The 22,465-nt window shown below is 50.9% G+C and overlaps 10 protein-coding genes across 10 annotated transcripts; 6 read left to right on the forward strand and 4 right to left on the reverse strand.

Annotated features, from left to right (window-relative positions):
- Window positions 1-19: 19 nt before the first annotated feature.
- On the forward strand, window positions 20-781 carry An08g05090 (hypothetical protein; the record flags this gene model as incomplete). The annotated part of the gene is made up of 1 exon (XM_059749040.1): window positions 20-781. One exon carries the CDS (start codon window positions 20-22, stop codon window positions 779-781), a length of 762 nt encoding a protein of 253 aa, XP_059604019.1.
- Window positions 782-1,612: 831 nt separating this feature from the next.
- An08g05100 (uncharacterized protein) lies at window positions 1,613-3,351 on the reverse strand (the record flags this gene model as incomplete). The annotated part of the gene is made up of 2 exons (XM_001392590.3): window positions 1,613-3,132; window positions 3,204-3,351. 2 exons carry the CDS (start codon window positions 3,349-3,351, stop codon window positions 1,613-1,615), a joined length of 1,668 nt encoding a protein of 555 aa, XP_001392627.1.
- A 237-nt stretch (window positions 3,352-3,588) lies between these two features.
- An08g05110 (hypothetical protein) lies at window positions 3,589-6,874 on the forward strand (the record flags this gene model as incomplete). Its single annotated transcript, XM_059749041.1, has 15 exons — window positions 3,589-3,674; window positions 3,769-3,993; window positions 4,047-4,136; window positions 4,234-4,330; window positions 4,557-4,654; window positions 4,891-5,098; window positions 5,434-5,457; window positions 5,549-5,610; window positions 5,881-6,104; window positions 6,164-6,232; window positions 6,311-6,366; window positions 6,419-6,511; window positions 6,581-6,616; window positions 6,666-6,701; window positions 6,833-6,874. The coding sequence occupies 15 exons, from the start codon at window positions 3,589-3,591 to the stop codon at window positions 6,872-6,874; spliced, it is 1,446 nt and encodes a 481-aa protein (XP_059604020.1).
- Window positions 6,875-6,891: 17 nt separating this feature from the next.
- An08g05120 (hypothetical protein) lies at window positions 6,892-7,163 on the forward strand (the record flags this gene model as incomplete). The annotated part of the gene is made up of 2 exons (XM_059749042.1): window positions 6,892-7,041; window positions 7,074-7,163. 2 exons carry the CDS (start codon window positions 6,892-6,894, stop codon window positions 7,161-7,163), a joined length of 240 nt encoding a protein of 79 aa, XP_059604021.1.
- A 124-nt stretch (window positions 7,164-7,287) lies between these two features.
- On the reverse strand, window positions 7,288-8,386 carry An08g05130 (hypothetical protein; the record flags this gene model as incomplete). The annotated part of the gene is made up of 4 exons (XM_059749043.1): window positions 7,288-7,580; window positions 7,798-7,860; window positions 8,057-8,151; window positions 8,286-8,386. The coding sequence occupies 4 exons, from the start codon at window positions 8,384-8,386 to the stop codon at window positions 7,288-7,290; spliced, it is 552 nt and encodes a 183-aa protein (XP_059604022.1).
- A 364-nt stretch (window positions 8,387-8,750) lies between these two features.
- Window positions 8,751-13,598, forward strand: An08g05140 (uncharacterized protein; the record flags this gene model as incomplete). Its single annotated transcript, XM_059749044.1, has 15 exons — window positions 8,751-8,901; window positions 8,979-9,270; window positions 9,390-9,499; window positions 10,109-10,189; window positions 11,058-11,163; window positions 11,246-11,342; window positions 11,437-11,636; window positions 11,690-11,731; window positions 11,828-11,913; window positions 12,003-12,085; window positions 12,174-12,361; window positions 12,797-12,846; window positions 13,020-13,053; window positions 13,148-13,247; window positions 13,365-13,598. 15 exons carry the CDS (start codon window positions 8,751-8,753, stop codon window positions 13,596-13,598), a joined length of 1,854 nt encoding a protein of 617 aa, XP_059604023.1.
- Window positions 13,599-14,165: 567 nt separating this feature from the next.
- On the forward strand, window positions 14,166-15,974 carry An08g05150 (uncharacterized protein; the record flags this gene model as incomplete). Its single annotated transcript, XM_059749045.1, has 5 exons — window positions 14,166-14,360; window positions 14,400-14,429; window positions 14,469-14,560; window positions 14,636-15,283; window positions 15,389-15,974. 5 exons carry the CDS (start codon window positions 14,166-14,168, stop codon window positions 15,972-15,974), a joined length of 1,551 nt encoding a protein of 516 aa, XP_059604024.1.
- Window positions 15,975-16,919: 945 nt separating this feature from the next.
- Window positions 16,920-18,382, reverse strand: An08g05160 (uncharacterized protein; the record flags this gene model as incomplete). Its single annotated transcript, XM_001392596.3, has 2 exons — window positions 16,920-17,326; window positions 17,389-18,382. 2 exons carry the CDS (start codon window positions 18,380-18,382, stop codon window positions 16,920-16,922), a joined length of 1,401 nt encoding a protein of 466 aa, XP_001392633.1.
- Window positions 18,383-18,787: 405 nt separating this feature from the next.
- Window positions 18,788-19,532, forward strand: An08g05170 (hypothetical protein; the record flags this gene model as incomplete). The annotated part of the gene is made up of 4 exons (XM_059749046.1): window positions 18,788-18,907; window positions 18,957-19,050; window positions 19,232-19,359; window positions 19,404-19,532. The coding sequence occupies 4 exons, from the start codon at window positions 18,788-18,790 to the stop codon at window positions 19,530-19,532; spliced, it is 471 nt and encodes a 156-aa protein (XP_059604025.1).
- A 2,301-nt stretch (window positions 19,533-21,833) lies between these two features.
- On the reverse strand, window positions 21,834-22,420 carry An08g05180 (uncharacterized protein; the record flags this gene model as incomplete). The annotated part of the gene is made up of 2 exons (XM_059749047.1): window positions 21,834-22,383; window positions 22,413-22,420. 2 exons carry the CDS (start codon window positions 22,418-22,420, stop codon window positions 21,834-21,836), a joined length of 558 nt encoding a protein of 185 aa, XP_059604026.1.
- Between the last annotated feature and the right edge of the window lie 45 nt (window positions 22,421-22,465).

Below are 22,465 nucleotides of genomic sequence, written 5' to 3' on the forward strand. Positions count from 1 at the left end.
ATGGACCAGCCTGACGCACATGCCTCGATGTCCGTGGGGAGCCATTGCCCCTGCTGTTCGCAGAGTGAAATGGCCTGCGATATCCCGTAGTCGTGGTAGTCGTAGCAGTCGCAGTCGTAGTGTCGCCGCTCGGATCCTCCTTCCGCGCTGGGGCATCACTATCAGTGGCATGAGCATCATCTCGCTGCTGCAGTGGCCAATCGTTCGAGCGCCGTCGTTTGGCCGAGTGAACGGATGGCGACCTGCTCCGGGCGGGAGGATGGTCCAGCTCGTCTGCATCATCGAAGCGACCCGACTCATCAGTGCTGAACCCGGAATCAAGGCTGGATTCGCTGACATTGCGCGCGTGCTTGCGAGCCTGGGCTTCACGGGCCGCATGGTCAGCGCAAGTGGACTGCAGGGTCTGCTCGAGCTGACGGTCGGTCTCCAGAGGGTCGAGGTCCATGATCGTGGTGGTGCATCCGAGATCCGAGGCCAACTGTTGTCCGGGGGGGGAAATGATGGGTCAGATCTTTTGGTTCACACAGGATCCGCCCGCGCAAGGGAGAAAAAGAGTGGATGCTATCAAGTAAAGAGCGACTTACCTCGGTCGCAGCTTCGCGATCCGTCATCCCGTCAGTCACAACGTTCCACTTCCACGGGTAAGTATGGAAGGATGGAGCATTGGACACCAGAGCCAGCGAGACAATGGATAAATAAAGAGACAGGCCGCGTGAACCAGAGCGATGGAGACAGCCAACAGGGAAGCGAACAGACGGGGAAGCCGGAGTGGGGAAGATAGCGATGGGTCGTCAGCTGGCAGATGTGGCCCGGGTGGTCGGCAATAGTGTCAATATCTCGTAAGATCTGTCTAGCGGTGAGAGACAGCGAGGAGAACTGATTGACCCGAGGGAATGGGATGGTGGTGATTTGTTGTGGACTGTTGACGGTGCATTGTTGATTTGTTTACTTTCCCCGCCCGAGTTCCTGGGCCAGCCGCCAAGCCGCACCAGCCCGTTTGGCGCCAGACTCGGGCTAATCAAACATACCAGAGCGACGGGCAAACAATGCTATCGTCTGAAAGAAAGGCATGTGCACAATAGCGCTTTTATCCAAGGAAGAATTAATGACAAATGAAATGGAATGATGAAGAATGCATGCGATGGGAATACGAAGCATCGCTCTAGATATGGGCTGCAGAATCGCCGAGCTTAACCGGTCACAACACAAGGAAATAAAACTCAAATCGGCCTGGGCAGGTTTCAACGAAGATGGGACTAAGACTATGGCATTGCCGTCATTCGGTAGCAAGTCCCAAACGATCCCAACCCAGGATGAAGAGAAAGGACCGACAAACAATGTGGGGAATATGTATGAACAAAAAGCAGGTATCACAATCATTTACAGAAAATAGCCAAGATGCCGCGGACGATGTGGTATAAACGTCAAGAATGGTGTCGTAAAGAAAATGGAACCCCCCTGGGACCGCGTACCCAGACCAGAGCTCCCCCTGTTTCCCCTACCAATCCACCCCAACCCAAATTACAGATTCAATTGCACGACCAGACGCCGAGACACCTCCCTTGTATAAACAGTGCTGTATGTATGCATGGTTTCCCTTCTGTCGATCTCATTAGATGGCCGGAGATATTTTGGTGGCCATCCGCCCGTTGGCCCGCTTGTATGCCATTTCGTCCCGGTCGCTGAGTAGCGTCGCCCGGTGAACATCCGACGGCCTGCGGTCCGCGCTGGGGTAGCTGTCGTTATCGGGCCGCATGCCATTGTAGAGTGGGCGCTCGCTATGACTAAACGCATCCTCATGAGGTCGCTTCGACGAGGCTGCCGCGCGGGTGTCCCACAAGAATCCCCTGGGTTCTCGGTTCGGACTAGGCGCCAGATTGCTCGGTGGCTGCGGCAAATTATTCGAGTATTCGGCGGAGATGGAGGCGATGGGCGGAAGTGAAGGAGCGGCGTTGGAGGGAGTTTGAGCGCGAGGTGGCACAGGATTGGCCATGGCTCGATATGTGGTAGGATCTGAATGATGCAGTACGCGGATAGGCGGCAAGGGCTTCGAGTAGGTAGAGCGCTCCGCCGGCAATCGGGAGGGAGGATAGCCAGAGGGCATCGGCTCGTATTCAGTGCTTGTTGACGGGTTCCTCGCGTGAGTATAAGTGGGATGAGGAGAATAAACCTGGGTTGGCGTGGTTGCGGACTGAGGAGTGCCAGGTAGCTGCGGGGCTGGATACTGAGTCCGCGTCGCGCCGAATGAAAGATGCGAAGTGTAAGAGGAACTGCGAGAAGGCGCGATGGGCGCAACTGGAGTGGGTGTAGAAGAGGACGGTGGTGCAGGAGCAGGCGCCGGCGGGATCGCTCGTGGATAAGCTTGAGGATTTGAGAAGCCGTACTCCGTGGCGGATGGCCGACGAGAAGCCTCAGGCCCATAGGAGAAAGCAGGGTCCACGGACCCAATGCTGGTCGATCGTGGACGCTCAACAGGGTTTGCGTAGGCGTCAGGGGTTGAATACCGATCCGGAATACGGCCGCGGTGGGAGCGTTCCTCATCAAAGTCGTAGTCGTCAGATCGCTTGTCGCCACGTCGTCTCATACGGACGTCGCGCCTGATACGGACCCGGCAACCTTGTTCTGCAATGATCCGGCTCAAGGAAGTGCTGGTGGTCAGACCGGGGAACTTCTTGGCACTGAAAACCGTGAACGGGACCGAGACGACTTCGAGACGGAAGTTTAAGAACGATTTAGGAATCGAGGGCTTCCCCTTCATCATAGGTGACCGAATTGGTGCACTTTCATCCGCATCCTTGCTGTCCTTGGTCTCCTCGTACAAATGGAAACTCAACCGATAGATACCCTCATGCCGGACGGAAAGGTCGGGGAAGATGAAGTATCCAGCCTGAGACGGACGATCCAAGTATGCCACTCCCGCCACCGGGACACCTGTGAGGACGGGAAACGTTGGGGTCGGGGCAAGCCGTCCTTGCGCCATGGGGCGAGCTGTTTCTAGCGTAGCAAACAGGAAGAAATTGGCGTTGTAGGCGAAGGTGATATCTGTCTTGTGTACGTCATCGTTCGGATCGGACTCGAAGATACGCAACTCGACAACCGGTGGGGGATCAACAGGGCGGCGGTCCGCAGATGCTGGCAACAGTCAAACATGGTCAGCCTGGTCTTCAACAAGGTCCGCATAGCGTGCAGGGAGTGATGCGTACATTTGGCGCCGGCACCGCATGCTCTTGCACGTTCAGGCTGTTGCATAACATTGAGCTTGTATGTGATCCTTTTGCCTTCACGAGTAATCCGGCTGACGGAATGCTCCGTCTCGTTCACCGGAGGCGAAAGGGGAGGTCTAGTGGCCATAATGTACAGAATGTTCGATTGACCTGCTGTGGCATTAGCATTCCCCATCCCAAGCCCGGTGCGCTTGCCGCGGCAGGTAAATGATGGCAATCTGCTTCAGCCGCCCGGGACTTACTTCGTTCTAGATTGAACAGTAATTATATCCAAGCAGGCATCGAAAATTTGTGCGGATTAAATTGATAGTGATTGTCGTCCTCCTCCTTAGCCAGTCCTTAGGCGCGACCGAGCGTAAAATCTATGGGAACCGATCCGGCGGTTGGAAGACACGGACAGAACTTGGCGAGTGGTGAGGTTGGGATTGATATCGGTCGCTCCAAATTATAGTAGGTCGAATGACAACATGAAAGGGCTCCACTGAAATTTGAGAAATGGAAGCAAGTGGATGAGAAAAAGTTGGGTCTGTCGTGGGCGGATAAGCGACAGAATGGCTGATAGCCTAGCAATTGACCCCAGCGGGCTATGGAGAGGGAAAAGTAAAAGAGAAAGAGAGAGAGAGAGAGGACGGACGGGTAGGGAGAGAGAGATTGGAGATGGATGGGTCGATGGAGGAATGGATACCACCAGCAAGAAGCAGCGTGACCAACAAGAAGAGGGTAAAGAGGGAGGGGAGAAGAAGAGATACAGAGACAGGAAGAGGAAAGGGTAGGAGGGTGGCAGAGTCAGCCGTAACGAGTCGTTCGAAATGGCAGATGAAGGTGCGCTATAGCGACTATACCTACCGTGGACCACACCCACTTTGGCGGGTGGAACTGGGAAAGACTTACACAACTTGACCTTCTGGCTGGGTAAGCCGGCTCCGAGGGTGTGGGTGTAATTGGGTGAAATTAGCCTGCTCCGCGGACGGCCCACTTCCGGGTCTGGCTCTTACAGTTTTGTCTGAAGGTACGACTTTTCCACTTTCATCGACGGGAATAACTACTACTACTACTCACTTACGAAGCATTTACTTACCTTACTTGTGAAAAAGTCCGGCTTCAAGGTATGAAATTTTCCTGGAGGGGGGAGTTTATTGATTCCACAGACTACTTACCTACTTTGTAATTCTCCATGTTACCATCGTGACTACTTACAATTAAAGTGGTCATTCGTCATACACCGTCTTCCGTTTTTAATACATCTCTGGCACATTTTCACGTACTTCCCATGAGATTACCCGGTCACCCCCAAGGATTGAAGGAGACTAAATCTGCGCTACTGAGCCGGAGGGGTGGGTACTGGGCCGGACTGAAAAGGAGATGGAGCCAGAAGAGGGGAAACGCAGGCCAGCCGATCCACTGGGAGGCCACGCTCCTGCTTTAGCCCAGTGCTAAGGCAGCGGTTAGGTTCAATGGGACATTGCAATCGCAACTGCGACCCTCTTGGCTTGCCTTTTTTTTTACCCTTTGGTATAAAAAATTGAGAAAAGAAATGAAAATTATATGACAACAAAAAGATTTGTAAATCCAACCCAAGAAAGGCAAAATGAGAAATGGAAGCAGGGATTAATTTCCCAAAAGAGCAAATAAAAAATACTTACAAATCTTATCGGTAGTCGCTGAGGGCAGTGGGTCTGGCTCTGGGGGCTTTTCCGGCCGGGCGGGAAGGGCAAAGGTCCGTGAATCTCAAGAGGAAAAAGAGGGGGGGAACAACGTCTGTTTCGTATTTGAGAGGAAAAGAGAAGGGGGCTTGGTTAGAATTCCTGATACTGACTGGGAAGGTGACCTTTTCGGCACCGGCAGAAATATTTACAGACTTTGCAATTTACGAGGTCTGAACTCCCTGGTCGGATCTTCTTCATGAAATAAATAACAACTACTCCGTACTATACTAGTTCGTTAGACAGGGACAACTGGGATAAGTAAGCAACTCTCTTGGAATAGTTACCCAGATGCTAGCGACTTAAACAGCTTAGTGAGCTGCCATCCTTGATAAGCGACGCAATCTGAATGGCTGGAACTTGATCGAGGCGAAGTTTCTCAAATTGCAGCTGGCCAAAGAGAATTCTTTTCGAAATACTAGTAGACTAGATCCTCGTAACTGCCAGTTGCAAGCGCCCAGCTTAGGCCGGCAGGCTAAACTAGACTCTAGGGGGTTGTGCGGAAGGACGATCTCGCGTCAAACTGGAAGGTGATTTTCTGGCGGTCGCGTCGCTTCCAAATCGATGCACATTATGGGGTAACCAGTCCGCATTAATGCTATTGGGTTTTCTTCCTGATAGTTTGTCGATGTGAGATCTGTAGCTTGGGAAAGTCCCGGCACGGAGAAGAGGCCGATAGGCACGTCCGAAAACTGGAGAAGAGCCCGCTTTTCCCCCTTCCCCTCTGCCTTACAAAGCTCTTACTTATCTTGGTGCTCGCTATAATTGGGAATGTTCTGCAGCACGGACTTTGCTCCCTCGAGATGGATCAATAATCATACGAATAATCATCAGACTTGGACAATAATGGGTGGATGACCATCCACAAGGAGACTTGACCTCGGTGGTATAGCAAAGCTGACCTTTTTCAGCTGGGAGTAGGACTGAGTTTACGGCACGGCGTAATTAACCAGAGTGTTGGTAACCCACCGGACTCCGATCCAGGATGGGCTCATGACTGATCATTGGATTCCGACAACACTTCACATGAGACAAGTGCTTACCCGACTCGACCCCCTGTCCGTCACGTATAACACACTGTATTATTGGGCTCGCAATTACCCAGTCCAGCGGGCCGGTTGCTTATCCCAAATGCCTGGGAGCTGGGAAAGAAGAGGAGCTTTGAAGGATAGCGGGGGTTGGTCAATGCGCTCTTTGTCTTCTTGTTCATCGCTAGCCTTTTTGCCAACCCTGCAGGTTTGCGTGCTATCTTGTATCTGCTGCACGGCCAGTCTCGGGGAGGGTCAGCAATCCCGCATGGAGAGGGTTTGCCCCATTTGTCAGTCGGAATCGAACGTTTTGAAAATTATACTACTCTTGTGCGATCCTGAGAGTCATTAACAGTGGCAGAGTTGCTTACTTTGGCACTTTGCCCAAAGCGGCCTGCCACTGGACCGCTGGTTGGTGAGTGGCCTTGAGATAAATATGGCACGCTTTTTGAGTTTGGCCAAGTTCTTCAGTACGCTGCGTGCTCCGAGCCCTGGAGCCAATAATCTTGAGATAGGAGATATTCGAATCTTCCCCTACGACTACTACTTATTCAAGGTGTGAGACGGTCGCCAAAAGATGACTGGCTATCGTATCGGTATGGCTTGCTTTCTGGTACCTAATTAGGGCTGGCCACATGCGAACTACGATGCAGCAATGCAGGTTCCATGCTCTCTCTCTCTCTCTTTTCCTCTTCTAGGTAAGCAAGCAGGCAGGCAGTCATTCGCGAGGAGCAGTTGGATGGCAGGTGAGCGAATGACAGTCGTCCGTCCATAAAAGGTGATTTCCGGTACCGGCCGAAGGCGAACCAAACAACAATCCGAGAAAAGCAAATCTGGCACCGATCGAAGCACTGCCGATCTTAACTGAAAACTACAGGAGCCTGGGATGTGGAATCCTGTCGCAGCCCCCTCCAAATAAAATTGGATCTGCACGAAATGGCCTCTAGTAGGGAGCCCGGACTGTTCACGGCTTTCAGGGATTCCCTAGTGACAAAGCAGGTCGTCAGCTCGACAATGGGAGCTGCCCCAGCCCCGATCGCTGAACACCCGACCCCAAATCGTTGGAGGCCTTCTTTGGTCCTTCAGGTAATTTAGCCTTATGAGCCTGGCGCCTGCAGGCCCATCTAGGCCGTGGTCTTGCCTTCTTGGGAATGGCATCGGATCGCATTCTGCGAATGACGATGACTGCTCAGCAAATCGGAGGCTGAGACTCCACACCCTCCTCTTTGCCCACCTGCGACATGATTCGACCACAGCTAGCGACTCCACTGGTACTGTCCTGGATGGGGAAAAGAAAATAAGAAATAAAAAAAAATAAGATAAAACCAAGCGTCAGGCGCCGGCTTTGCCTGGTCCGTCCACCCGTTTGGCTATGGCCCTTGACTCATGTAAAGCCGCCCCGATCATCGTGTGCCGTATTCCGTCCTGTGTATGTAAAATAGGATGGATAGCAGCCCCGAGGAATGAATGGATGGCTGGATTGTGGAAGGTTTCATTCTGCCCCACCCAGACGGTCCGCACCGAATAAAGCGGCCCCATTCCAGCCAGATTGACAGTTTGGTTCAGCACCTCGGCTTTAGGCAGGCATACAATCTGCCAGGTGAAGAGGCAGTTGAAGACCTCCACTGTGAGTTGAGCGACAGTAGCATTCTCGTTGTGTATAGAAATATTATACTACATACTATCCGGACTTAGTGTGACTGCGGCAAGATATGGTTCACAATGTTTCGGAACTCTCGAATGTACTAGGTCGGAACGTGGATGCTCGTTCTGTAACTTGGAGCTAGCTAAGTATGACATGGTCGAACCGACGTTTACCCTAACCACTATGAATAAATAGACTTGGTTCCTCAGGGGTAGCTGTGACAAGTTGCGGGATAACGGTGTGAGGGACACCTCGTGTACCTGCTATGGTGCAACCACCAACCAGTGCTACTACTAGTAGTACTTAGTACTACCACTTAGTACTACTCAAGTGCTATTTTAGTGGCAGACGGACAGACGGACAGACAGACTGACTGACAGACTGACAGACGGACTGATTTACTGTACCCTCTTGCCGGAAAAGAGAAATGAATGAAAGAGAGTCCCGGGCCCACACCGCACCTTCCCCGGCAGAATCTAGTCGATTTACGGGCGACTATTACCCCTGCGCTTCGGACTGGAATCTCAAAGGGGATTTTTCTCCGGAAAGATCTCCATGTCAATCACTCTAATCTCCTCCGTCTCTTGCTCTACCTGGGGATCATAATGAGGATCAGTTTTAGTAGCAGGTATAGTCTCGGCTGTTTATAGGGAGAGTCAGTCTGAATCATGTCATGCTCTCCCACAGGGAGGCGAGGGAAGGGATAAAGTCGAGTGGAGAAACCAAGAAGCCACCGAAAAGCGATGATGACAGCGTGCATCGGCCACCATCCACTTGCATCGACATCCTGCTTCTCCTGTCATTAATCCTTCAGCCAGTCAGCAGCAACTAGCAGCGACTAGTACATAGTAGGTAGGTGCCTTGTGCTCCCATCAACCACCATCACCACCGTTGTCATACCAAATTAAATACTGTTTCTTACGTGCGTGCCGCCGAGACATGGCACCACCACCGTCCGAGCGATCCATTCATTCTGCATGAGTTCCAGAAAGTTGCCAGATCCGAGCCGGTGCATAGTAGCACTAGACCGTTGAGTTTCCCTCTGGTAGTTTGACGTGTACTTTCATCAGAATACTTTGCGTCCAGACCGATCTACGTTGAAGGTTCGAGGCATCCAAGGCAAGCATGTTGGATGCACTCCGTGCCGTGAATGTCGCCAGCACTCTTTCTTTGGGTCCGGATGCCTATGCTGCATAAGCCGAGTGTGCGCTATCGAGCGAAATTGGCCAGTAACAACCCTGTCGGGTCTACCCGCATGGATCTCCCTGGTTGGGCTGCATGGGTCATGTGTGGTGCTGGATGTCTGGTATTTGGGGAGGCGTAACAGGTAGAGTAAGAGAGAGCAAGCGAAAACTAGATGTGACTCACTGGGTGCCAGTTACAGAAGATCGGGCACATATTGGACCAGGTCCTTGTTGTGGTTATCACATTGGTGACGGTTACTTCTATCTTTGGGGATATCATCACCAGATGGATTTACAGACAAGTACTTTGCGAGCCCCGACGCTAAGCCTGCTTGGGGGGAAACGGGGCGGCGATGTGGCAATGCCACCTCACCACACCATCCCCATTATTGCGTTCGACCCTCAAAATCTCTCCTATCGACACTCTTCTGGTGGCATTATCTTCGTCCCTCCCCGAGTATCTCGGACGGCGACATTCGGTCCTAAGTAAAAGTGTCTGTACAACCTTCATTTTGAGGCGCTCTCGGGGATTAAAAAGCCACATACCGCCCTCAAAAAGTGAGTAAATGGTCGGCAAGACGTGTGTGCATTCCTCGCATCTGCAGGAGACTCATCCCTGCTCTTGAACCGCATCGATCGTGGGAGACTACGGATTACTTTACGAATGGTCCCCGACAGCCTCCTCCTCCTCCACCCCCCTCCCCTCCCCTCCCCAGTTTGGATTTTCTCCGCCAAGTTACATACCGAGGCTCGAGTCCAAGAGCTTCTTCCTAATCCCTATCTTATAAAAAGTGGCTGGAATGGATCCGGTAACTGCAAGGTGCTCCATTCAGAACTTACATACTTGGCAGGTCTCATGGTCATACGTAGTAGACTGGTGCGTAAATTTGAAGGTCATTGGAGGAAATAGTATCCTATGGAGTAGTAGCCGTGCGATCACCAGTGACATGACAACGCTAAAAGCAAAGAAACATGAAATTAAAAATAAAAATGAAAGCGAAAAAAGAAAGAAAAAGAACCGCACCAACTGAAACCCTCTCGTGGATTATACTTGAGGTATGGAAAGTATACTTCATCCTATGCATTCAAATCCCGTTAGCAAATCCCGCCATACACGACGTAGTATGAAGACAAAAGTACCACTGCTCCCAAGTCACCTATCCATCTATGCAACTAATTAGTTGCTATTTCCGTAGGCGGTACCACCATCATATGCAGGATCGTGAGTCTAGCATCTGGCGCCATACTACTGTCTTATAAGCGATCGATGCACAACAAAAGCATACTATATTACATACTACTACACACACCTATGATGGAGTAGGTATGCCGATTATGCTACTACCAACGAGTAGACTGTGCTTCGTTACTCTACTTACTCCTCTCACTCCTATTGCTGCTGCTGGTATCCTCTTTCTATTCTCATCCCGGTAGTTAGTTATCTACTGTATGTCATTATTCCTTGCGTAGATCTTCATTTAACACCACACAACACATAACAAACCCCCCTCCTCCTTCTCCTCCTCCTTGTGGCTGGGCGATCGGCTTCAACCCTGCCTTGGAAACAAAAGCAAGTTATAATGATATCAAGATAATGGAAGCACATTCAAGGATTGAAGCTGATCATAATGTTCGTCTTTGGGAAATTATCCTCTTGGGATGTGCATACTCAACTATGGATAACTCTCATCATCATCATCACTTAGATCCAAAGCTGGCTATGTACTACCGATGCAACTTAACGGCATTTTTTAGTGCGTCGCATAGTAGGAAAGATCACGGAGGAGTGCACATTAGCTTCATCATCCTTCCCCCCCATTGATGCTCCACTCCGGAGGAAATAGTTTATCTATCTATCAAGGCTGTCAAAATATTGAGTCACTGCACGGAGCTGGATGGCCCCCGCTTCTATTTCCATCCCCTCCCCGTCCATCCTCACAGTAGTAGCTCTGACTATTGTAGCTATCTATCAAGCTATCTATGTATCGTACTTACTTAGTGGACCCCCCAGAGACACTTAAGCATGTACATAGTCTACTCACTAGGGGGGTCGACTAGTCTGATTATGTTCTAGCTGACCGTTATTTTTCTTTTGCCTTGGGTCCATACGCGACGCCGTGGTATCCGCGTCCCCACTCAATGTGATGCATCGAGTCCCCTCTCTCCTTTTCCCTCGTATCTCTCGGGATAAACGGGAACGGGGTGATTCACATGTCTCCAATTAGCGCGGGTGATGAAAGGAATTGCTTGGCTTTCATTCGTGTTTTGGAAAGGTACGGGGTGGGCACTTTGTCGGGACTTGACTGTGCCTCTGGTGATTAGGTTAGAGGCCTTGCCCTTGTGTCTCTGGGTCGCCGTTGAGCTTGGACGCGGTCGCGGGTGCGCTGTCGTCTGTGCGTGCCTGGGCGGCCGGTGCAATTTTCTGGGGTGGGTTTGACTGATCTGGTGCTGCGTGGTGCAGAGTGGATGGTGTCTCCTTTGCACTCGCAGGGTATGTACCATGCAGCTGGTATAGGGGATCAACCGGCTTCGCCCTCAAAATCGAGGAGCTACCGCCAGTAACGTATCACTACACAGTAGTCCAGGCCCTCTCAGACTGCTCAGGCCCGCTCAATCGGGTTAGACGTCACTAGATTGAAAATGTGACTATAGGACTTGATGTCCAAGAATTGGACGCCATTGCACTGGTCTACTGGAAGAGCAGCTGTGCTGGAAACCTCTTCCACCAATGATATGGCCTCGCTGGCTCTGTATAAAGGTACCGAATCCGGACCTCTTTTGGGTCTCTTCTGCCAAGGCAATCATGATCTGCTCGAGAAATATGATGTCTCTTCTCTTCGTCAGCAGTACAGGTGAACGAAAGCCCAGCTACCGAACTAGTTATGAGTGTCATGTTCTGTCGCAGGCGTAGTTGCCTTGCTCTCGATAGGGGTGCTTTGATAGCCCAGTAAGCAAGGTACCCACTGTTGCTGAAGTTCATTCTATCTACTGGGCTCCAAGGGTGCGGCCAACGACGCATTCCATGCGACTTTTGACAGTAAAGGTCGTGGGGCAAGTATACTATCAGCTCGGCTTTTCGTGCCGGATGTCTCCTACCCTCGATAGTACTCTCTGGAGCACAGTATAGGGGTCAGAGGATCTGTTCGGGAACTGTGAGTGCATATCTGTGAAGTAATCTCTCAATGGAATAACGTCATAACTTTCCCTTAAGGCCTCAGGTCAGCAGTGCAGAGACATCCCTATGATCAGGATCATCGGCGCAGTAGGTCATGCGTCCGGGTCAAGACAGCTCCTGATCAATGTGAATCGGCGTTACAATCGAGTAGATCAATTCCTCTTTGAACCTTCGTGGTTGCTAGGATAGATGCATAATAACTCGAGGGGTGAAGGATCACTTTGGACATTCTCAGCAATATTCGTGGAATAAGCAAAATGATGAGCCAGTATGGGGCGTGGCATGTTTCATGCTACAGTATATCACTAAAGATGGTTTAGCAGCCCTCCAATATCCAAGCAGGGCCGTCATTGCTATATGCTGTCCTTACCCACCCCAGAATCGTGCTAGAGAATGTTTTAGGTTCCTGACGCAAGGAGCGTGACCACATATCCATCCGTGTCTCGGCTATGTCCGTCACTGTCAATGTGCTACCACCCCTTTGAATGATTGTTCGTTTCCCACGCTTGCCTGATACGCTCATCCGAGATGCACCATGTGGCTGTACACAAATTCCGCTCCCTTACTTCTTCCATAAGCGCGAGTCATATCATGGATTCCAGCATAAGTCGGTGTTTCTATGCCCGTATAACAAAATAATGATCACTGTACGTTCGAATGGGTATTGTACGCATAGCTTCAAGATGTGGGGTTTGGAGCTTGTATGTTAGTATCAGATGTGTGAAAGAAATCAAGGATTCCATAGCCAGAAGAGCTAAACACTGTCTTTGCCAGCGCATCAGATGGCACGGATGTGCTTCGCGTCTTCATTGGATTCCTGTCTAGGGCTTAGTACAGGTGTGCAGCTGATGTGTCGCAAGGGTCTGAGAAGGAAGGCACTGTTGACAGTCTGAGTGGGAATTTGGGCATTGATGCACCCTAATTTCACGAGTCTCGACTCAGCCACTAGAGTAGGAGATACCTAGTGGCCTTTCTGCAAGCCTCTAGTGTTGTCGACGTCGATCCAAGACCTCTGACCGAAACTTTCAACACACCTCTGATATTCTACTTCTAGTCACAGCAACACATCGTTATCATGCAGAGAGGCTAGGTAGGTGAGCTCACTTCCTTACATCCAGACTATCATATCCTGTCTCGCGCATTGGTCTCCAGTCTTGGTGCACATGATTGGGTTGATTTGCGTCACAGGTTCGCCAGTGGACCCCGTAGTTTGGAAGACTGCGAGCCCTTCAAAACGATCCAGAATGTACTCCCTACTCGGGCGCTGCTGCTGAAGAAGAGCACAACGGTCAGCCGAGCATATTGAAACTAATGCTCATTTGTGAAGATCAAGGGATAGATACCCATGGTCTATTTCTCAGACACGTTACTGGCGCAGTAGCTCCAGCTCCGCTTCTAGTATAAGTACGCGGGCCAGAACATTCACTTGACCAAAGACGAGCAGTGCTGGAAGACAGGCAGCGGATGTCTTGATGAGAGAAGACCCATCTGGAGTCGCTCTAAGCCAGTGATAGAGACTGGTACAGCCTTGTTTCACCGAATAGTCCAGCTGCTGCACCGTTCACGAAATAGATTATCAAATCAATTGATGAAGCCAGTCACGACAGCTAAGTCGGAAGGATGTTCTGCATGTTTCTAGTAACTTGCAAAGCCCATTTAGGGTTCCAGAGCCGTAATGCAGATGAAAAAGTGTAGACTGGCATTCAAAATATAGCCTGGCAGGTGATAGATAGTATTGCGGCGGCGAAGAGGCAACGATTGAAAGAATCAGGGTTTCGTTGAAAGCCTGTACTGCAGTGACAACTTAATCAATTAACATGTTAGCTCATATGTGATCAATAGCCATCAACATGATGCTATGACTGCATCGTTTGAGTTGAATCGAAGTGACGATGATGTCAAAGCACGGTGTGGTGGGATAGATATATCATCGAATGTCAAGGTATTATTTTGACATCACCCCGAGTAGTATGAGGAGCTAGACTCCACAATTTATTTCGATAGGTGGTAAGGTACTTGCCTGTAATAGACACGAAGTTATCGCAAATAGACTTCAGAACAACTTCATACCACCGGAAAGTGAGTCGGACCAAACGAGCCCAAGAAGGGAAGCCGCTGGGCGGCAGCACGTGGACCCGCGTTTTCTCCGCGTCGCGCACGAGATGGCGGAGGGTCTCCAGTATTGACTTCCTCCACCTCTACGCTTATGGATCTTTTGTCGGTCCTTCCGGACTTCCCTACCAAGCCATATGCTCATATTCTCCCACCTCTTGAGCGGAGCCATATCAGCACGGTCGACTTGATCACTCTCGACACTCTCGAAGTCGCAAAGCGTGCTCGTGTTCCTCCCGCCGATGTCCGCCGATTGTCCGCTCAGATCATAAGAGCACTCCACAATGATGTCGGTTTCAAGGAGAACAGAGATCCCGATGCTGATGAGCCGAGCTCCAGCCTCAGTGTTGATGTTCCTGTCTTCCCAGGCCCGACGACCAAGCTAGATCTATTCCAGTGGAGTGCGATTAGTACACTCGACCCCACGTTAGACGCACTGCTTGATGGCGGCATACCGACGGGTTATGTGACCGAGGTGACTGGTGAGAGGTGCGTATACTCGCTCCCCAGAGTGAGTCCGTCCGTATTCGAGGCGTCCTGACCTAATGGGCTAATCGGTCACAGTGGGAGTGGCAAGACGCAATTCCTTCTCACCCTTCTCCTGGCCGCCCAACTTCCTGCACCCCGTGGTCTGGACAAGTGTGCCATATACATTTCCACAGAAGCTCCGTTATCGACGCCACGGCTTTCGCAGCTCATTGAATTCCATCCTTATCTATCTTCCTTGTCGCAAGCTCACACGCCCTCGCTGGAGAAGATATTGTCTATCAATGCCATGGATCTCGAGGCACAAGATCACATCCTCAACTACCAACTCCCTGTTGCAATCAAGCGATATAATGTCGGATTGGTCGTCATTGACTCCATAACTGCAAATTACCGGGCAGAACATTCGTCCCATAATCTGTCGGGCTTGTCCACACGGTCTGGCGAGCTTTCCAGATTAGGCCACATGCTGAGGAACCTGGCTGTGGAGGAAAATGTCGCAGTTGTAGTAGCGAACCAAGTTTCTGATCGCATTGAAGCTGCTGGCAGGCACCCAACACTAATACGTTCGAATGGCGGTGTCATCTCATCTATTCCTTCAACGCAACAGCAAGTGCCGTCGTCACGTCACGAGTTAGAAGCTGTTACACCGTTGCCACGAAATCGACCTCTTGAGTCCCGGAATGTCGAACTGACTCCTCATAACCCGATCCTTCAATCCTCTCCGTCTAGTCTTCCCTCGTCACCGTACACCACAGAGGATGACCCGCAGCAGCAGCAGTTCGACGGGTCATACCTGATTGGCAACCCTGTACGAAACGAGATCTTGAGTCTTCTACACCAGCAGCGGTTCTTCACCGGGTGGGGTGACACGCTACAACCTACTATCTCAAGCCTGTACCCAGCTTTCCAACAAGCTGCACAGAAGACCCCTGCTCTAGGCTTGGTTTGGTCTACCCAGATTGCATGTCGCATTGCACTGAAAAAGGAGACCCGCTTTGTGGATTGGGAGGCCATTCTAGAGGACACGTTTGTCTCCAGCGAGCAGCATTTGCTGCCTACAGCAAGAGAGCAGGCCAATGAGCCCCCGGATTCACGAGTAGCAATGGAGAATGAAGAACAATCTAGGGCACACCACCCTGCAGTCTGTGCACCACCGGACGAGACCGATGCAGTAGACGATAAGACGAATCTCGATGTCCCGAATACTGTCCGTGATGATCATGCAGCAACCGGGCAATCCTCACCATTGTCATCACAGGCAGTTACACAAGGCGTTCGAAGAACCATGAAACTTGTATTTGCCCCCTGGACTGCCGGCCCAGTCACAGAGCAAGGCGAGATCCAACACGAGGCGGAGTTTGAAATCTGGAAGGGTGGGCTGAGGGGCTGTACAGAGGATTTTGACACCATCTAGCGCGATATTCCCTGTCACGATTTACGACACGAACAATATATTCTGTTTCACTCTTCTTCTTTTGTACTTCTACCTCATCCCGTCAATACATTTTATTCTTTTGGTAAACCGTCTGAGGCCTCTCTGCTGAAAGGTCTCACCCGTTCCGGGACTAGCGTCTGTTTTCGGCGCCTGGCGGAACGGGCGCCCCCGCAGTTTTGTTCCTTTCTTTCTTTTGCCCACCACCACCACCGACTAACGTTAACTAACTTACCCAAGGTTTAAGCTCTTCAGTTCCCTCCCCCCCTTTCCAGACGCCCACACTATTCCCACCTTAATTTTATGCTTACTTTTTGGGTTGGGTCAATGTGATCACTAGTGCCCTGTTATCAGTCAATCTTATAGTTTATTGTTTTGTTTTAAATGCGGTGGGTCCGTCGGGACGCTGTCAGGCAGCCTGGAACTTGCTGAGCTTCTCCCATGCCACTGGTTCCTTCGTTCGGTCTTTGGAAGCTTGTCATACATACGAGGTCTTAATCTGACTGTGAGATAGCAGCCAAATAATCCATAACGATGGAAGCAGATCTGTATCGTATCGTCATTCGCTCGAAAACGAGATTAGAAGACATTACTCGACTCGACCTGCGCTGGAGGTTTAGAAGCTGATTGATGATCATATTACACGATTCCCCTCCGGATTACATTGATAATTATGGACGTTTAAATCAGACACGACGATGGCCCTCCTACACGTTCAGATCCTTACCCCCGTTCCGTATACGCCTTCAGCTCGAATCAACTCGCAGTTGGTCTATGACATAACAACAACAGCAAGTGTCATACCGTGGTCCATGTCGATCCTGCGAGTGCACCACGAAATGCGAAAAGAAAATTTGAAAGAAAGAGAAAATTCCAAGAAAGAAAGGAAAAAAAGATATCACTCGTTCTATGTACGACAGACATGCTCTATTTTTCAAGCTTGGCAGGAGGAACTCCAATGCCGTTCGTGTTACGGTAGAAGAGCACTCCAGAGCTCTCACCCTTGGCGCCCTCAGTGGGCTCAACCCAGTGGCACACACGGGCACTAGTCCAGAGAGCCTTGAAGAATCCGGTCCAGCCAGTGTGGGCTTCGGTCCGGTAGTGAGATCCCATGACCTTCTTGATGGCCTCGCTGGCCTCATCGGCGTTGTAGAAGGGGATGGTGCTGACATAGTGGTGGAGAACGTGGGTCTCAATGATACCGTGGAAGATGTGACGGCCGACGAAGCCGAAGTCACGGTCGATGGTGGCGGCGGCACCGCGGGCGAAGTTCCAGACATCAGGCTGGTAGTGGGGGAGAGTGGGATCGGTGTGCTGGAGGTAGGTGATGGCGACTATATCTTTAGGTCAGTATTCGTTCCAGCAATTGTGCCAGTTTGTGAAGAAAGTAACTTACCCAGCCAGTGGTTCACCCAGAGGTAGGGGATACCGTACCAAACCAGAAGGTTCATCCAGCCGTACTTGGAGCCGACCAAGTACAGAATGCTCCCGACAATGGCAAGACCGATGTCACTCAGGACAATCAGCTTCGCATCCTTGGCCTCGTACAGAGGGCTAGATGGGTTGAAGTGGTTGACACCGCCGAAGTAGCCGTTCTGCTTGCCCTTTCCACGACCCTCAGGCTGACGTTCATGGTTGTTGTGACCGGTGACGTTGGTGAGCAGGTACATGGGCCAACCGAAGAGCTGCTGGAGAAGGAGGTTGAGGGCAGTGGCGATGGGAGTTTCCTCCATCAACTCATTGAGTTCGTGCATAGCCTTGCCGACGCGAGAGGCATACTGGTCCCGGGTCTTGGGCACGAACACCATGTCGCGAGCAATGTTACCGGTGGCCTTGTGGTGCTTTCCGTGGGAGATCTTCCAGGAGAAGTAGGGCACCAGCAGGGCGGAATGGCAGATCCAACCAACAGTGTCGTTGAGAACCTTGGACGGAGAGAAAGCCTGGTGGCCGCACTCGTGAGCCAAAACCCAGACACCGGTACCGAACAGACCCTGCACGATGGTGTAAAGAGCCCACAGCACGACTCTTGCGGGCTTGTAAGGGACGGTCTCAGGGGTCACGTAGTTGTGGAAGACATAGAAGATGGTCGCGAGCCAGAAGACATCCCGGAAGACATAGTACAAGCTGGTGAGAGCTTTGCGCTCATAGCAATGAGCGGGAATGGCATCACGGATCTGCTTGATGGTATAATCCGGGATCTTGAACTCGTTGCCATAGGTATCCAGCATCTTGCCGCTGGCCTCTGCCTCCGACGCCAACGACGACAGGGAAGTGGTCGAAGGGGACTGGCGAGGGCTGTCCAGCGGGGAGGGGGTGACCGAGCTGGGGACGGACGAGTCCGTAGCATTGCGGTGCAGCGCAACGCGCTTGGGGAGAGCTGTGGAAGACATATTGGAGCTTGCCCACAAAAAGGTTTTCTCGAGCTCAAAGACGGCGAAGTCTAAAGGTTGGAAGCTCTGTTAGCCCGGGTTCAATGCCACAGCATGTGCGAAGAACAGGTCACGCAAAGTGCAACGTACCAATGGGTCAAAACACGGCGCCAAAGCTGTAGCAGCTCAAGGTAGGCACTGGACGGAGTTGAGCTCCCACGCAGCGAAGGAGACGGAGGGATGGGATCGGGAGAGAAGAGAGGAGGGAAGGAGAGGTAGGGTGACAATCGGAAAGATATAAATGGTCGCCTCCAAAGAGCCTTGACCGGAGAAAGAAGTGGGACGGGGGGGTTCAAAGGGAGGGAAAAAAAAGCGGATGGACAGAGGCGAAAACAGTGAAAGAAAAAAAAGAAGGGCGATTGTTTGATGATCACCTGTTCAGCGTTCAGCAGAACCCGGGGAGAGGAGGGGGGAGGCAAAACAAAAAAAAAGAAAATGAGGGTTCCGAAAAGAGGGCGAAAAGGAAAAATTGCAAAAGAGGAAAAGGTAAGGGGGAACACCCAAGAACCAAACAAACGCGAATTGATTGGGGAAGACTGAATTTCCAGTGCAGTCGAAGAAGAAGCCCAGAAGACAAGCCATCCAGAAACACCCGATCTGGATGCAAGTCTCGCCGGGCCCCTGGGCTGGTAATTTTGCGTTACGGGGGATCTCCCGCGAAAATTTTGTATTGGGTGGGACAACTCTCATTGGTCAGGGGCTGGCGCGTCAATACGGGACGGCGTCCCGACTTACGAGAAGATTACGACCCGACGGCATTACATTTTGCAGTATTCTCATCTCACTCTGTCCTGTCATTTTGGCCTACAGAAGAGATCGGGTGGATGGATAACCTCGGAGACGCTTACTGGACCATCTCAGCGCAATTTGCCTTTTGCGTGACATGCTCTACATCTGCAGATGGTTTCATCACTGGCTCGATCGTCGCATCTGGCAAGGTAGTAGGAAGTTAATCTGCTCGAGTCTGGATACCTGAGCCGAGGTCGTCGCGGAGTCTGTCTGTGGCTTGCCCGAGATGCGCATGCCTACGAACCCTCTAGGTTGCGGCCCATCCGTGACTGGTTGGTGGGAGGTATACGCCACCTGTTGCTTGCTGGAAGGGGGCGGCTGATCCGTCCGGGCCTGATTGCCAGAAGGGAGGAGTGTCATTTTTGCATTCCGGGGTGTGCTGAGGGATTATTCTTTGCCCCCCTTAAGCCGAGATCCTCCACCGCATGGCTCTCACCGCACGCCAGAAGATCATAAGATGTGGTTGCACTCCTGACTAACCGGCCATGTGGCTCGAGTATTGCAAAATACTTCACGTTCCAGAAACCCGAGCGTGGTTACCAGGGACCATGAACCGCGGAGGCTCACCGCCCCGCTGGAACCAATGGGAGCTTGACCTCAGGCCCCACAGCCGGGTAAGAAGAGGAGAATTGGCTTCTCAACAATCTTGGCAGCTTCCCCCTTGGGCGGTGGGCATGAACCCGGATGAAGAATTACGGTTATTATATCCCACTTGATTATCGGAGGGGGCTGGTCGTTGGCCCTGTGGCATTCGGATAATTTTTACTGGTCAATCTCACCAGTCACCATGCGAGGACAGATGACACCTCCGATGGAGACGAGGAATCACACAAGGCGTCTCGTCTCGTCTCAGAGAGACTAGTGTGAATGGAATGGGTCGGAGATGATTCGGGCATCTTATCAGAAATCAGAATTGGAGAGGACCCCAGCTGAGCTACAAACATAAAGAGTAGGGATGCTCACTGCTTGCTTTGCGCCCCCCCAGGGGCTGAAGCCATGCCGCTGTAACAGACCCTTCTGATTCTTTTCCAACTTCTTCACATGCCGTGGTATCTCCATCCCACCAACCAGCTTCACCCAACCCAATGCGTGCGTCCAAATTCAACAGAGGTTGATGGATCATCGACTTTGCACTCGGACGGTCCTGAGCGTGTAAAGGGTCTCGATCGAACGGAAAGAAACCCCCATGTGATTTCCTCCGCATGCAGAATGTATCTAGTTGAGAGACAGTAGTGGCGCGCCTTACAGCATGTACAAAAGTAGTATTCCAGCTCCACGACTCGAACACAAAGCGGCAGAATCCACTTACTGGGATGGATGAATGGCCTTAGACTTTCGGCGGCGCGGGTGGAAAAACTTTAACAAACGCAAGCCCCAGCCAGGCAAAAAAGAGAGAAGAAAAATAAAAAAACCTACGTACTTACTTGCCATTGCCACATAAAAGAAGTTAAGTTTGTCGCGTAATGCGAAATACACAATTAGGGTATTTTAGGGTAAAATAATCGTTCAGTCATCTACAGAGTATAAGAGATAATGGATGAACCGAATTGAGAAGGTTTGATGCATGTGATTGTAGGATATGGAAGGTACGCCGTAGTATTCACTGACATCCCCAACTAACTGCTTTGTATCTACACTGTTGATATACTTACTATAGACCACTGGCATGAAAACCCACTTCAGTCTTCTCCAAATCAATAATTACATACCTACATACATATAACTATACATACATACACATGGTATATAAATAACCCAACTTCATCCTCTTTTTCACCCCCTACCCCTATTTAAGCAGTGAACGCAATCAAAGCAAGCAACGAAAAGTACTACTACAAGTAGAATAGTCGCGTTGCACGCATGTCAGCATCTGTTGGGACACCAGCCATTTTGTTGAGATTGGGTCCCGGTGGGGCGGGAGGGGGGGAAGCTGATCGGGAAACAAGGATATGTGGGGTGGGAAAAAGGAAAAAAAAGGGCGACCGCCGTGTCAATCAATTACCGAGTCAGGTACTTTGCAATAGACACTTGATCGAGTCATTTTCTCATTAACTGAGTTTTTACTCTTACTACCTTGATTGTCTGTCTGGTGAAAGTAGCTTTTGTGTAACCTTTCTTGTATATCTGCTGATCAATTACTTACTGCTGGAGTGGATGGTGAGTTGTTGTAGGTTTGTTGGTTGGTTAGTAAGGAAGGGAAGAAGAAAGTAGGTTTGAGGGAGTGTGTTCAATGTCTTATTGTAGTACAATTTCAATGGATATATGCTAACTAAGGTCGGTAAGAGTAACTAGTAAGTAGTATGGTATGCTGACCTTATCTGGTGGGAAGTATGTGTGAAATGGGGTATGTATTGTCATGGGCGTGTATTTGTATTGTTGGTATTTTGCAGTTGAGGATGGGTGATGCAGGGATGAAGGAGGTTTGATGTATATTGTTGGACTACGTAGTACACTTTATTTTCTTATCAATTCATTGCTAGCTAACATTACTATCTATATAATTCTAACATGAAGGTATATTTATATACCATATAGTCTATACATGCATTGTACCTGGCTTCTAAGCTATGCTATGTATGCATAAGTAGGTAGTTAGGTAGTAGGTATGTAGAAGAAATGTAGTCTATGAGCTCGTTACATGCAACCGCTCCGAATCTATCAACCACGCCCCGCCATGACTGCCCCCCGACAGTGACAGGCTCACTGTCGTCGTGCGGAGATCGGGTAATACCAGCACGGTCTCGCCGTGGTTGCGGTAGTCGACCTCACACGGAATGGGTCGGCGCTGCAGCGGTGCCACTGCCGCTGCGGCGGCGGCCGCCGTCATGGACCCAACTGCCGCAGGCTGTCCAGGGTTGGGACTCATCATCTGCCCCCCGCTCGCAGTCGTTGAAGATTGCGACTGCGGCTGTGACAGAGACGATGAGGATGTTGGGGATGGTGGCACAAAGGACCTGATTTCCAACCCCGGAAGAAGAAGGTGTCCGGCTTTCTGCGGAAGGAGCATGATTGCAAAGGTTTTGGTCTCGCCCTCTTCGGCGGTGAAGTTTCCGCGGCGTCGGCCACCAACGAGCCATGTTTCGGGATTTGCGTGGATCTCGTACGAGAAGTCAAGCGGACCACCTGCGTTCTCGCGATGCTCCGGTGAGCACCACCGTCGTGTATGACGTATGCTGAGTTCTGCAGCAATCATCTGTCCAACTGCCGCATGGGGAGGCTGCTGTGATAGATTGGCGAGGCGGAGCTCGGCTGTGT

Source organism: Aspergillus niger (genome assembly GCF_000002855.4).
Source record: "Aspergillus niger supercontig An08".
Taxonomy (NCBI): domain Eukaryota; kingdom Fungi; phylum Ascomycota; class Eurotiomycetes; order Eurotiales; family Aspergillaceae; genus Aspergillus; species Aspergillus niger.